Here is a 15,442-nt window from a genome sequence, read left to right as displayed (position 1 = left end):
GCAGAGCCAACTGTCGATGGGAAGAGATCTTTGCCGCAGTTGGACAGGAGAAAAGCGCACCACCATCAGGCGGCCTAGTAACAGCTGGGAACATGTCCCTGATCAGGAAAATTAACAAACTCCCAGATGCCCAGGATAGGTTTTTTCTGGTTACTGAGGAAGGGGTTGGGCCATCCATACCAAAGGAACAAAGCCCACCTTGGCAGCCCACAATGGAGGACACTTCAGATCCCTTTGACCCTGCACTTGTGCACCCAAAGCAAAGGATCATGGAGGAATTCCAAAGATGGCAGAGAGCTTGACTTGGAGCACCATCTTCAAAATACAGAAGTGTCTCGCCAAAACACAGGGGTAGATCGCCTGCAACAATAGGTGTAGTCACCACGGCAAGGGACATCTCCTTGATGCATTATACCTCAACACTGATTCGCTCGAACCAGATCGCCACCAGCATCTCTACACAACCACTGTGGAGTAGGCTGCAAAAGCACTGATCATCTCAGAGCAGATAACCACCAACACCTTGCGACCGGTCACCACCGTTTAATAAAAGCGGAAGAGTTCCTCTACACCACGGGCAGGCTCCTGAGACGTGTTGGTACCAGGAGGTGCATCGCCAGGGCCATCCCTGCCTCCAAGGTCCTGGGACACTGTAGCCCCGTCCAGTGTCAGTTTCAGACTGGCAAGAGGATCTGTATGACCTAGACCCTAGGGATTTATCAGATCAGGATACGCAGTATGATGATCAGGAGGAAGGGGAACTTCCCATAGATCTGCCCGATCAAAGAAAACATGACTCCCCAGCGGGTTACTCACTGCCAGAACTTTTCACACTAATGGCTAAATCAGCAGAGCTGCTTCAGGTTTAGGTTTCCTGCGAAGAAAAGTCTGTTCTGAGCATAGGGACAAACAGACTATCAGTGACAACCATCCCAATTCTCGACACAAAATGGGAAGTTTGGGTGAAAATATGGTAATCTCCCTTATCTACCCCCGCTATAGTTTCTCACCTGGATATATATATAAGGCTCCTGGTACTGCATCTTTTTGCCTAAGAGACACCCTAAGCCTGACTCTGTAATTGCGTTTGTGGCAAGGAAGAAGCTAGGTAACCCGTCCTCTGTTAATGGCCCCTCCAGACTAAAGGTCGGAAGCTGTAAACCATGGGCAGGAAAGTGTCAGGAGCTTCGCTCACTGTAAGAGCAGCTAACACGCTGGCAATGAAAGCAATATTTGATGGTGAGCTCTAGCTGAGGTTGTCTAGACTGGCAAAGCATCTGCCAGCAGAATTGCAAGAGGAGGCAAAGGCCATTGTGGTGGATGGGGAAGCCACATCCTATCGTATGAATGGGATAGTGGTAGACGTGGCCAAATGTAGCTTCAGACAAATGGCCCATGGTACAGTCCTCAGGAGACAGGCCTGAAGTTGGTTGCCTTCATCCAGACCGAAGGTGCAGGCCCAAATCCTGGACATGACTTTTGATGGACCGGACCTTTTCGGCAAAAAAGATGAGTATCTCAGAGGAATCAAATCTTATACGGACAGTGAAGGCAATAAGCTTGCTGAGCGATAAGGACAAAGACCACCGTGCATTCCGTGCCTTTTGCAGCTTCACTGAGATACAGAGGGTACAACAGATCTTTCAATGCGCAAGCATCTTCCTCGTACCAGGTACCAACAGTGGACTAAATACCACACGCAGAGAGGCAGGCGAGTGTCGGGCCAAGGAGGTGCCCAGGCTAAGAAAAAAAGATGTAAAGATGTAAAGAGGTTCACGAGGCACTACAGTGGTGGGTCATGGAAAGGAATCTAAATCAAGGCATGCTGTTTCAGGCATCCATTTCAACACTACTCCTCAGAACGGATGCATCCCTCTAGGGCTAGGGAGCACATCTGGGGGAGCTGCAAACAAAGGATGCATGGTCGCCTAAGGACTTGCACTTCCACCAATGTCGTGTAACTCGGGGCTATATGTAAGGTGCAAAATAGTTCCAGTCTATGCCAACGGGCCAAGTGGTCACAGTCCAGACAGACCATACAATTTCCATGCACTACACCAACAAACGGGAAGGCACAAGGTTGACCATTCTGTTTGCAGAAGTGCAGAAACCGTGGTGCTGGGTCCTCATCCAGAGTTCATGTGAGAATGGACATCTGCCGGGGAAGGACCATGTCCTAGCGGACAAACTAGCAGGGATTACTCCTTGTCCCACAAATGGGAACTGGACAAGGAATTGAATCTTGTGAATGGGCCGGCCACGGATAGATTTAGTCGCAACCAACAGCAACGCGAAGTGCTCTCGCTTTGCCTCCAGGTACCCGGAAAACACATCCCTGAGGGACGCCTTGTCCCTGAATTGGACAGGGAAGTTCCTCTTCGGGTTCCCTCCGACTTTGATAGCGCAAGTTCTTCAGAGGATGAAGGAGAACATGCCAAATGATCCTCATAGCACCGGCATGGTCCCGACTAGGGCGTCTATTCTCCTCGGGCCACACCAGCGTCTATTGACTAGACTCAACAGAATGGCAAGTTTCTCCATCACGATCCAACCAGTCTGTCCCTGAAGGGTTGGTTCCTGAACAGCGAAAGCTAACAAACCTAACACTGCCTGCAGAATGCTGGGAGATTAAGACTTCGAGATCGCAATCCACTCGCTCCACTTGCGCCAAAAAAGGGCCGCATTTCACTGCATGGTGTGCAACTTTACAGCTGGAACCACTAACTGTAGCTGTAGACCAGATGTTACCTTACCATCTACACTTGGCCAAGAATATGATCTTAATCTGGGTACATCTATCCACCATATCAGCTTGCACCACAAAACCTTCTTGGAGTCTAAATACTGTCTGCATTTATGATTGCACCGTACGAACCCATCCATAGATGTGACTTAAGCTTCTTATCCTAAAGGGTCGCTAGTTAGTAACCATAACGTTCCTAAGGAGAATTGGTGCGCTTCAAGCCCTCCTACAGAACTGCCTTTCACAATCTTTCAAGGGACCATGTGATTCTCGGACAACTTTTGGGATGAATTTGGGATGCGGTCTAAGATTACTTTGTCAGAGCGAATAGTACACCCCAAATATTTTCAGCAGCAGCGGAGCACCCTCTTCATCTCTCACGGGTGTTGAAGTTTTATCTAACTGAAGACTTTCATACCTCGTCTATAGTTCATATCCAAGCAAGGTCTTTCACACTGGGTGGAGAATTGCATCAGCTACTGCCTCCAATCCAGAAGTGAACCACTCCTTGGCTCACTGACGGCACACTCCATAAGAGGGAGTGCAGTGTTTAAAGTGGTAGTGGCTTCAAAGGACATCTGTAGAGCGTCCATTTGGGGTCACACCATACATTTGCCAAGCATTACTGCTGAGCAGAATACATCAGAAGGGAGTCGGTCGGGCAGGCGGTCCGCCGCAACCTGTTTTCATAAGATAGGAGCAGTAGACTCAAGATTGTCTCTGACTCAGGTAGCAATGTTGGTAGCTGCTCTGGGACCCTGCTATAGTTCTCTGGTTTTCCTTGCACCCAGAGGCCACTGGAAGCAGCTTGAGGTCGCAGAACGTGGGGGCAAGGCCATAAGCCCACACAGGAGTGCCCAGCAATCAGTGCGCACTTGTTTGCCTGTAAAGAATGATTGAGCCCAGCAATGGGCCTCAATGGAGAGATGTGCTGCGCATTGCGACGAGTGGGTGTACATCTGGGGCTCGAAAGGGAGCTGCCCGAGCTGGGGCCGGTGACTGCCTTAGACGGAGAGGAGTGCCCGGACCACCCCCAAGTCAAAATCAGCTAGCGGCGGGGAGATTGCCCTGGGCAGCCAAGCCAGAAACGGACCTGCACCCCCCCCCGGCCCACCTCCCGTGGCAAAGGGGGCAGTAGGTGAAACTGACTGTGAGCACCCAATGTGACCCACGGGTGTCATCACACCTGGCGCATTGACTTCCACAAAAGGGAGAGGGAAGCGCCTGAGTCCGACCCACTCCTGGCTCCCTCGCAATGGGAGCAGGAGGCTGCAGCTACTCGGGTGGGGCACCCCGGGCAGCCAGGGGGTGAGGAAGCTTGCCGGGGCCCCGCAAGCAGAAAGGGGCTCAATTGCAAGCAAAGTGCTCTCCGTCCCAGTGCAGGCAGAGAGCCTCAGTGAGGTGGAGGAGGCCAGACTCTCGAAGCCTGGGGAACATGCAAGAGGAGTGCCAACTGGAGCAAAGTGTGCCGACCTACGCAGACAAATACTGGTCTCCTTCCAATAAGCCTAAACAGTGGGCAGTGGTGGTGATTTGGCAAGGGTTCCCCCACCCACAGCGTGGTTGGAGGATGTGGCCTATCGTTATTACATCGAAGTGGCTTTTGTACACACTATTCCTATACATGCCCGACCCCAACCCTCTCCTCCCCATGATATGTGGGGACCGTACATTCAATACTGATGTCAAACACGGACTCTACCCCTGACTGGGCATGTTGATCAACCTCTATTGTTGTGCAATGGCTGAACATGACATCTTCTGTGCTTCGCTTTTATACGAATGTGGTGTTTTCTGGATTCTCCACTGTTATATTATCTTTTCTAAAACCCTAATAAACATATTATAAAAAATAAATTTCTATCACTTTACTTTTGGATTTATAGGCAGGGTGTAATATTATTTTTTTTCACTTTCTTTTGTCACTTTACAGTTAAGCATTGTTTCATTGCTTTTAATTGTGTTTGAGGGTGCACCGCTGTGGTTTCATTTTGTGATTTCTAGCAGTGAGGTTGCGTATAGGTGGAAGTGTTTTGCATACTTATGCCTGTGTTTTGTTGGCCAAATGCATGGTGTATGTTTGTACTTGTGTGTTGCTTCATTACTTGACTGTCTTTGTAGTTGCTTGTGCTTGACCACCTGCCCTTGATCTCCATGGGTCTATCTAGGCTGCCTGTGAGTTTGGCTGGAGAGTGCCAGGCCTCATTTGATGGCTGGGTTGGCATCTTGGGACCCTCCCACTGGGCTGGTTCTGGAGGTCACGTTTGACACATACCATTACCGAAGGGGAAAGGCTTGCAAGAATAATTGGAACAATGACAAATACTCTAGTTGCAGGTGATTGCGGATGCCGCCAAGAAAAGGTGAAGAATCCATTAAGTTGGCGGGTGGGGGGGAAGAGGGGTATCCTTTTTCAGTCTGGCGTGTGCCTGTATACAACTTTAAGACACTCTTGTCCATTTGAGTGCTTGCTTGTTGAGGATTAAAGAAACAATTACCAGGATATCTGACCAGTCCACACACTAGGTCAGGGGGGTTTAAAAATGTCGAGTTGCAAGCTACTAGCCGGCCATAGTCTGTCGCCACCCCAATTCTAAACATGAACAAAGCGCACCATTTCTTACTGCCCAAGAATGGATTATCGATGGCTAGTAGCGAGTGCAGACTGAGACAGTAGCGACGAGAACAGACGTTTCCAGAAACAGGACCAGCATTCCGGTCTGCTCATCGAGCGGGATGGTCCACCCAGTGGGAGATCCGTCCCAGAATGGTCTCCATGGCAGGAGGCAGCCAGAGACTGCTCAGGACAGAACTGAGGTGGAGTAGTAGTCCACCACCACTCCCCCGGACAGGAAAATTCACCACATGATGCTCTGGCCAGGAGGATTTTACACAGGAGCAGCACTGCAAGACCAGGAAAAACAATCTCACAAGTGAGTCGGCTATGAGTGTGGAAGTGAAGCAAAGGATTCATTACGCCAGGGATTCCACAGCAGGAAACTGCCACAGAATAGGACGGGCAGTGCAGGGACTAAAGGTCAGTATGGCTGGCCATGGATCTTTAGGTGCGACCCATCTACACTGGCAGCCTTCATGGGTTCAGGTATAGATGGACAGGCAGGATCTCCCACTGATGAGGGACTGCAGCCTCTTGGCAGAAGCAGTTGTGTCCATGCAGTAGTGGGCTCCAGTAAGGTCATAATGTGGTTTTTTAATTCATTTTTATTTAATGTTGTTGCATCCCTGAAAGTGCACTCCATGCTGAAGAAAGAATTCCCCTTGCCTAGATCTCTTCCCTCACCTGCCTCTTGCCTGCCCTTTCCCCTCTGTGGATTGGTTGCAGTTCAGAACCCAGCAGTCTAGATACACTGCAGCCTCCTAGGGCTGCCCCTGCTCTATTAACTGTCGAACAGAGGCTAAGGGTTCCTCTAACTCATCAAGCTTCAGGTAGATTTCGTATAACCACATGGTCACATTGTGATAAACATGAACACCTTTATTACCTAATGTGATGGAACCTTTCACCACTCCATTTGCTTGCCGGGATCTGCTATACCCATAGTTTAGTTAAATCTATTCTGCTTGTTCCAAGTACGCAACATACCCACGATTGAACTGTGGTAAGATTTGACTGCTGTATTTCCTACTTGTGCTACCAGTTGTCAGAGAAATTGTTCTCCATTTCACCTTTGCGCTTCCTGCAGAACCTTTAGCATATTTCCGTCAACGACAGTGTGATAAAATGGAGTTTATTGGAATCACATTTTACAAGAATCAGATGAATTACATTTGTACCTCTAACCGAATAAATATTCACCGATTTTTCACTGAGGCGGTCCCCTTCATAGATCTGGAAGATCAAATTTTTTTCACTCTGCTACACACCGAACCCTTCATCACAAGATCAATGTCAGGGCAACACCAATTCAACCCAAAGCAAAACCCTGGCCACCTTTTAAACTCTGCTCTCTGCCGACGCTTTTCTCATGTACCAAAGCTCTCGGCACATCACATTAGTCGCTAGCATCGAATCTGGTACAGTAACTGAAAAGTGCTAGGAAACGATGCCACAATAGTTTTGAAAAAAACAAGTACGCATTTTTTCCCCCACTACAACCAAACCATCCTACCACACCAAGCTCTGCGCTTGCAAATAATATACGCAACATGCCAAGAAACTGTTAAGAGAATAGAATCAGGAAAAAAAGATAAAGGAAAATGATAGCTGCTGAGACCAATTGAAGAGACTGCAGATTACTTCTATTTGCACACCTGAGAAGACCCTTAATGACTATCTATATAGACCACCTGAAGCATTCACTGACCAATGTCCAAGAGGGGACCCACCAGTCAACTGATGCAAGCTACCAAAGGCAAAGACCCAAGAGCCGTACATCCCTCCCCCCTAACGCTGAATCAATTACGTGGCCAACCACCTATAAAAACAGAATGGCGATATTCCCTGCTTAACGCCCTTCCTCACAAGACCTTCTACGACAGTTGCAACCAATTTTCTCGAACTGTGTGATGAGGACCCTGACCCTAAGAAGAACTTACAAACCATTTTGATGCTGAAAGCCCCACCCATGAGTCCTGGAAAGCAAATGAAAACATTACATCTACCCCGACCCTCCTCATACCAGACACCTTTCAGAATATGGTTGGTGCAAAATGTCTCCTGATGAACACAAGATTAATTGCCAAATATGGCCGACATGTTCAACCAATTACCGGAGGGCCCAAAATGCATAGGAAAATGTTGACTAATCTCCCGCCCCATTTTATTAGTGTAGTACATGAGGAGAGGGGGAGAAGAGGGTAGATTGCATTGGTTGGATTATGTTCCGTTGTAGCTCAATTGTGGAATTCAACTCTTAAGTGAATGACTATAGTGACAAACGTATTGGAATCGGAGTTCAGAACAGTGCTGATTGATGTGAGCAATTCATAAAGTGGCTGAAAATGTCTTTTTGAATCTCATGTGGGTAAACTAGTTTATAGAAATGTGCTTATTTGGGAGTGTTGTGGACTGCAATCTTTTCTTTCATAAACTTAAACTTTTCAGGAATTTGCTGTTTGAAAAGTTTCTTGAAGCCTGGCTCCATTTGACCAACTTCTTTTTTTTATTTTTGTTGTAGATGGTCATGCAAACTTCATGTAAAGAAATGTAAAATGAATGACACATTACTTTTTAGTTCTGCTTTTCTGTATGCTTGCTTTATACAGAAAATAAATGATCTTGGCTTTTATTTTTACTTCCAGAGCTTGGTTCAGAGTGTTCTATGGAGGACTCCTCTTGCACAGATCGCTTGAGCTTTGCCAGGTTTGATATCTCTCGACTCTTAAAACATGGCGCGTCTCTTCTTGGGTCTGCTGGTGCTGAATTTGAAGATCAGGATGATAAGCATGGTAAATTCAGTAAAGCTATTATATTAAAGAAATCCAGTGAAATAAATTGTCAATATTTTGGAATTTCACAAAGCCAATACAACTGGTTTATTTACAGCCATCTGTAGATTCATGCACAGTAATATTATGCCAGGTGTAGCCTCAAGCGTCTAGGTGTTTACATGCATGCATATGGGCACATTTACAACTGTATTCAGTGATGTTAATGAATTGCAAATAACTTAATGAACCTACAATACTGAAATATCAAAGTTTTAATTAAATATATATGTGGGGGATGGGGTAAGGGATTAAAACGGGTGGTGGGTGGGGTTATAAACCTAGGGCAACGGGAGCCTTGGACGAGGGGGGGGGGTTACCCCTCAAATAAACTAGTATTTTAGGTTTGATTTTTTTTTTTCATTTTTCGTTAAGTTCAGATGGAACCACTTCAACCTGCTTAAGGATCGTCAATATTGTATCTCTAGTGTTGCAAGTTTGCAGAACCAGCACTGGTATTTTTTTCTGATAAATCATCCTAGTGGACCTACAAGGGGCTTTTGACACTTGTTCTAATCCAATTTACTGTGTAACAAAGCTGAGCATTAAGGCTATGACTTGGGTGATCAAAGGTTTGGTGTGAGGCACCATAGATGGTGAGAGTATTGAAATGTCCATAACTGTATACTAAACATGAATTTGTTAAGAGCACACATGCATCAAAATAAAGACGCTACAAAGGAAACCAATATGCACACCATTTGGCAAACCTAAATGGGTTAAACACTACTTTGTTTTAAGACGGTTACATTGGAAAACACTATTGGTCCTAACGTGGGTAAAATAGAATTAAATAAGAGGGCCTACGGGAAAAACTCCTGCTCAAGCCAGGAACCGCCTGACACCTGCTTCCTCACATAGGGATCCTTTGACTCCTGGACTATTCATTCACAGGAACAAGGAATAGTAATGTTTTGGGTCTGTTAACTGTCTTTTGATTACCTATAGCGCAATTCTAGCCCAACTCAAAAGATACACTTGCTTCCTCTCAGCCAACCCTTCCCACTCACCCACTCTTGAGCTGCACACTTTTATTCACTTGCCAATTTGTTCTACCCTCCATTGTGCACCTTGACTTTACTCCATTCCTCCTTGTACAGACTCTTCATCCCTTCTTTCATAGGCTTCAGCCTCAACTAGGTCCAAGATCTGCCTCGCACTGTGCCCTCCACACCACATTCCCCCACTGCACCCCCCAAACAAGGAGCTCCCTTTCTCCCAGGATCACCAACCTAATCTATTACCCTCCCCTTACGGCAGTTAACTTTCTCCTCCCCCCTGATCACCATTTTAGTTGGCCTCTAAAATGCACAAACCCTCTGCATACTTTTCCCACCTCACCACTTAAACTCTTGTCACTGTCCACTTTCACTTCTTGATAGCACAGAAAACTCAATCGCCCCTCATGACTCTGCTGCACAAGTGGCTCTTCACACTCATGCTACTACTTCTCCCACTCTCCCCGAAGTGTTGTGAACGGTAGTGGTGTGTGGTGGTTCTTTATCAATAAGGTCCTAAACACTGACCCTTTAGAACCGACATTGAATAGTTGCATATTCAAGAGGAAGAGGTGATGTTAGAAGAGGGCACTCATCTCACTGTTGCGGCTCTCTATGGCACCCCATGTCCTTAAATCCTTCACTGATCTAAGCCTTCTCCTTGAGTCCCTTCCTACCAAAATTCCCCTAGTTATGCACACTATCTTTAACCTTCCCAAACCCACCACCCTGAACCAAACTCCCTCCACTTTGTTGGGAACTTTCTTCTCTCTACTACTTTCCTTCTGTGTCCTTTCCATAGGCCCCTCTCCCTCAGATCAAGTCATTGTTCACTTTAACATCTTCACCTCAACCATTTACACATCTTAATGCCCGCGCCAACCTTTTAATCGCAGAGAGGAAATTCATGTACAACTTTTTTTGTACCTCCTCTTCATGATGTTCAGTCCTATAACTTAGAAAACAATGGAGGTGTAGCTTTACCTTCCGTTGTAAATGTGGAAAGGAAGTATAGACAATCTAAAGATGAATGAATGGTTGAATGAAAATGATCAGAATTGGAACCAAAATGAATGGTAGAAAAATAAATGGAACATTTAGAATTAAAAAAACAGATGGAGCAAGATTATGAATATGAACACATAAAGGCAGATTTAGAGATTTACTGGTGAGAGCATGATGGAGGATGAAATATTAAAGATCATGTAACCACATGAGTCCGAGTTGGATCTTAATGCAAAAGATCAACCAAATAACCTTCTTTCAAAGGACGATGAGTACTGTAATTGAATACGAGTGTTTTAAGTCCTGACAAGAAGTACAGAACAGCAAGACAGAATACCAATGAGACTATTAAAATCATCATAGAATGCACAAGGTGTACCGGGAAGACGATTGACAATTAAAATGGCTAACTGCAAGGGAGCCGAAGGAGTAAAAATGTTTGAAATAAGAAAATGGCGCAAAGGTTGCAAATATAGAAGGCAGTAATCCAGCGCAGGTGGTAAATCTGCCAGCATAGTCCCTAGGTCGGGTTGCTCTTGGAGAGAGAGGAAAGTGCATGTTGTGAAAGCAGATTGAGTGGCTTTATCAAACTGGTGAAGTCTAGTTCAAGTAAAACAAAAGAAATCTAAATTAAAATGTTTAAGACTACATCAGTTTTAGACAAGCATTGCATCATACTAATTTGGTAAGTGAAGAAAAGGAGTTGCAGGTAGGGTAAATACGGGTAGAATGAATGACATGGAATACACACTTGGTCCCAGAATTAGTGAAATGACCAGAAATGTTCATGATTACAATACAAGTAACTAGGGCCAAACAAGTGAAGAAAAACAATGGTACCTCTTGTGAAGCGGTCTATTCCTATTCTCCTTCCATAAACAAGCCAGGGCCAATTATTTCCAAACATTTATCCCAATTTGTCGTCTCCTATTCTTCCCTTTTCTGCTTTGAACAAACTTTTAACGCCATCATCTGACCGACCGCCTTCTATTTCTATCTTTCCGACTGCCAACTTTTTCATACTAAAATTCATGGTTGCAATTATTTTACTTTTCTTTCTGAAAGGTATTTTTGTTTTTGTTTATCCTAATAGTTCATTTTCATCCTCCCACTGTTCCTTTTTAACTCGTGCCCTGCATCTCATTGAGTGACTTCTTTCAATTGCTTCCGTCTTAACTATCCTCTTTAAGCTTTCTTTATCTCCCTTTCCTCCATTGCATTTCAGCTGGCAACCATTATTCCTTTACTAAAAATAACATTACTTCGCTCCTGCTGAACTTTCACATTTTCATTCCATTCCTCTTCTCCCGCATCTGTCAAAATTGCTAGTCTTTTGACCATCCCCAACTTGGTGTGTATCATAATATGCACAATTTATTTCCTAGTCCTTCATCTGGTTTACATCCAGGTCTCTCTTCTGAGACTGCTCTTTTAATTGTTTTTAATTGTATACTCCCTGCTTGGCATCTTCCATTTTCTTCCGTTTTGGTGTTGCTAGATTTTTAACGCGGCCTTTGGCACTAATCACCCCACCTTGCTCTATATTCTTTCTTTGGATTTGATACTTTTTCCAGTTTTCATCTAATCGTTCATTCAATCGTTGATCATGGAAGCCATAGAAGAGGTTCCTCCAGTCCCGGTTAAACCGAGGTATTTATTCACTGTTTTTCCTTGTTCCCAAGAAAGAAAAATCCAGACTTTAGACATGCCAACAAATTTGTGAAGCAAGAAAGTCATAATGACCACGTTCGAAGAATTTGTCCCTCTTCTCAAGAGGGGCGATTATCTAGCCACTCTGGATATGAAATGTGCAAATTTTTATATTTCAATGTGCCCAGGTCGTTTATGGCAAACTCATTGCCATTTCAAAGTACTCCCTTTTGAATTGCCTACGCACCACAGGGGTTCACAAAAGTGGTAGCAGCATGTGTAGCCTTCTCCAGCATTAGTTATTTCATGGATTTGCATGCTTTGAGCATTCCTCTTCAGGCTGGGAGTTATCGCTAACCTCAGATTAAAATAATGACTAAAGAAAAATTGTTTGATGTTTGCAACCCAACACACTCCTTTTGGGTGTTTTGCGTCCCAGACAATCGGATGTTTAGTATCTAGCCACACCCAAGAGGCCATCTTCAGATTCTGACTGCATGTCGTGCTGAGTTCTCAACCTCCTTTTCTTCGAGAACTCTATTGTACTTAAAGATTATAAAGAAATTCTACAATCAAGATAGTTGTCAACAATCGTCTCTATAAGTAGATAACTGATAGAGGGCTTACCATGGAGGGGAAGGCAAAGAAATCCTTATTAAAGCCATGTGCGACCTGTGACATAATGTATATGAGGTGGATAGGCACTCTGCATGTATTTATTTCCTCTACCCCAAACCGTATATGAGAAGACTGCAAAATGTGCTCCTCTTTCAGTGCCAAAACACTGAGTGATAGACACAGGCGCCTAATGTTGGCTAAATGATGGGAAGTATCCCCACCCCTTCTGAGGCTGAATCATCAAAGTGTGACGGCCACCAGTAGTGGAATTAAGGCCTGTGCTCAAATGGTCCAGGTCTGAAGAGATTGCCTTTTCATTTTAAGAAGAAAAGGCCTGGAAATTCCAGTCCATCCCACGCTTCTAGTCTGTTCTTAGAGGATGACGCCCATGACCTAATCTATGGGCGAAATATCCAAAAAAGAGGTTTCTAAGGAATCCTTGTTGATGCCAAAAGGTATGTTGCTGACGAAAAACAGCCAAAGCCACAGGGGCTGCAATGATGGCGTCAGTGAGATCGACCTGCTTACCGCGCAGAAATCGAACCGCTCGTTGACTGCAACCCCGTCCATGATGGACAAACTCATCAATGGTGCATGTCAGATCACTGATCATAGCCCGTGTGTTGACGGCACAGAAAATGTTGCCAACGAGAGCACGCTTGTCGACAACAGTTGATGACCCAGTCGATGTCTGGAAAGCAAGGTTCCCTGTTGACAACTGGAAAACCGGTAACATCCACTATCTCGTTGACAGTGCAGAAAGACCGCAAAACCACACCACTTCCTACGACATCAACATCGCAGAAGGACACCTCGTCCACAAAGGACCAAAGGTATAAGGAGAAGTCCAAGGCTATAGTGGGTCAACAATGACCGGAACACATTCCTAAACCACCAGCTCCTAAGCTTGGTGAGGAGACCCCCCTATAGTCATTAAAATACCTTTAACAGCGCTCCAGCAACCAGTCCAAGGAAAGGTTTCTGCTACACAATATAAAGTCCACTTCTCCCTTTCCAGTGCCCTCCATTTTTTCCAGACCAAATACTGGAGCACCAGATACTCAAAGTTCAAACATGTGTATTCACCAGTGCTTCCGATTAAGATGACTGCCCAGACCCCCCACCTCCTCCAAGGCAAGGACCCCAACAGAAATGGCCCCACAGCCGACACCACGAGGCCCAGTAACTGCAATCCCAGATGCACGTAATCCACAGATGCCACTGTCTCTACAGGTTTTGTTCTCTTTTCAGACAACAGTAGTACAACTGGATAAAAGGTTACCAGAGGCTTCATACCTCCAGGGCATGCCAAGGCCATCAGGAGTGCAGTGGAAGGACGTACCGGGGAGGCCACTGTCCTCTTCCAGGCATTCACTGATTAGACCTACCGGCTCTGCTTCAAGAGCATGAAGGGGAATTGGGAACAGAAGCAGGTGGGATGCATGTGACGCAACCTTAACTGCTACCAAAATCTCCCCCTCATGATTGGGATGACTGAGATACAGGTATGGATCCAATACCTGATCCTCGCAGTCCCCTCCCGATGAAGTGGGAGCTTTTCATGCCATGTCAAAGGCATGGGAGGAATTTGGATGAACACTGTCGGAACAAAAGACTGTATTCTGTACGTTCTTCCCAAAATGCAAAAATCTGTTTGCTCTATACCTGTATTAGACCATGTCTGGGAGGAGGGGCTGCTCCTCACGAAGAAACCTTTCTTCGAGCCAGCGTTCAATACCGGCTTCAAGAAATGCAGTGCTCCAGAAGCATCTCCCAAGTGTCTTAACTTCTCAGCCCAACTTGAAATCTGTGGTCTTGGCAGCAGGGTGAAAAACAAACACCCAGGGCTCCAAGTGTGCCCTCCCCCTGGAAAACAAAAATGGAAAGGGGGGTTGCCTTTGGAAATTAAAATACTGACAACCGGAGCAACCACAGTAAAAGCGACAAATTCATTAGCAATCATGACTCGCTGAAAATGGGGAACAGCATGCCACCGCTTTAAGAGCACTTACCAGACTTCAAACTTAAAGAAGATCTGGCAGTTACACGAGGGGGAAGAAGCAGCAAACTATTGCAGTAGATGTAGCAGAGACGGAATTTAAACAAATGGCAACGTGAAGTGCAATTTTCGTCCCTTTCAAGGTGCTACGGGGCGATATGTAGATACGGCCAGGGGTGGCAAACCCTATCAGAGGGTCCTACTAATCGCAGACACAGAAACGTACCCCTACAAAGCCAAGGAATAAAAGGCACCACAAAGGAGACGACCACCAGCAACCTCCCAAAGGGTGAGACCACAGAAGCAGGCCTGACTAACACCAGGGGCCCCCACAGAAAGCCAAACACAAGTGGGAATCAACCTCCAATACCATCACAAGCAATGGAGGGAAATATCAGAGGATAACTGAGTATTGGACATGATTTAAAATGGACAAGTTCTAGAATTCGACGAGGCTCCATCACAAATGCCCCCAACCTTACAACACAGCTGCACATCCTGCAAAACAAAATGGACTAAAGGCTACTCTCACGCAGTCTATATGGTCTCAAAGCATGAACAGGGTAAGGCTTGTACTTGCGTTTCTTTGTCGCAAGAAAACTAGACAAAACGCAGAGGCCGATTTTTAGATGGAAGGGGTCTCGAGCCCATGGAACAAAAATTCAAAATGGTCACTCTGCCCTATATAATCAAGGCAGTGCAAAGGTGTTATTTCTTGGCATCACTAGACCGAAATGGTGCATATTTCCTCATACCGATCCACACAGACCATGGTGTTTTTCCACAGTGAACCTCAAACATCAGTTGAAGATGCTACCTTTCAGGCTTTGATTAGCCTCATGGACTGTCACAAAGTGCCTGCCACCGGTGGCAGCATACTTGGGGGCAGGGGGTACCACATGTACCCCATCAAATGATTAGAGCCTTGTTCTTATTAACCAAACTGGGAGCGCAGAGCGCAATCCGCATACTATAGGCATT

At 45.6% G+C, this 15,442-nt stretch overlaps 1 protein-coding gene across 1 annotated transcript in view; it reads left to right on the top strand.

Annotated features, from left to right (window-relative positions):
- BTAF1 (B-TFIID TATA-box binding protein associated factor 1) overlaps positions 1–15,442 on the top strand; it is a 2,675,064-nt gene that overhangs the window by 223,703 nt on the left and 2,435,919 nt on the right. The window contains exon 4 of the mRNA XM_069611378.1: positions 8,006–8,152. Within this exon, the coding sequence (XP_069467479.1) occupies positions 8,006–8,152 (147 nt within the window). The remainder of the gene's footprint in view (positions 1–8,005; positions 8,153–15,442) is intronic.

This window comes from Ambystoma mexicanum, chromosome 8, assembly GCF_040938575.1.
Source record: "Ambystoma mexicanum isolate Mex_15411 chromosome 8, UKY_AmexF1_1, whole genome shotgun sequence".
NCBI classification, from domain to species: Eukaryota; Metazoa; Chordata; class Amphibia; order Caudata; family Ambystomatidae; genus Ambystoma; species Ambystoma mexicanum.
This window is presented reverse-complemented; position numbering and strand designations above follow the sequence as displayed.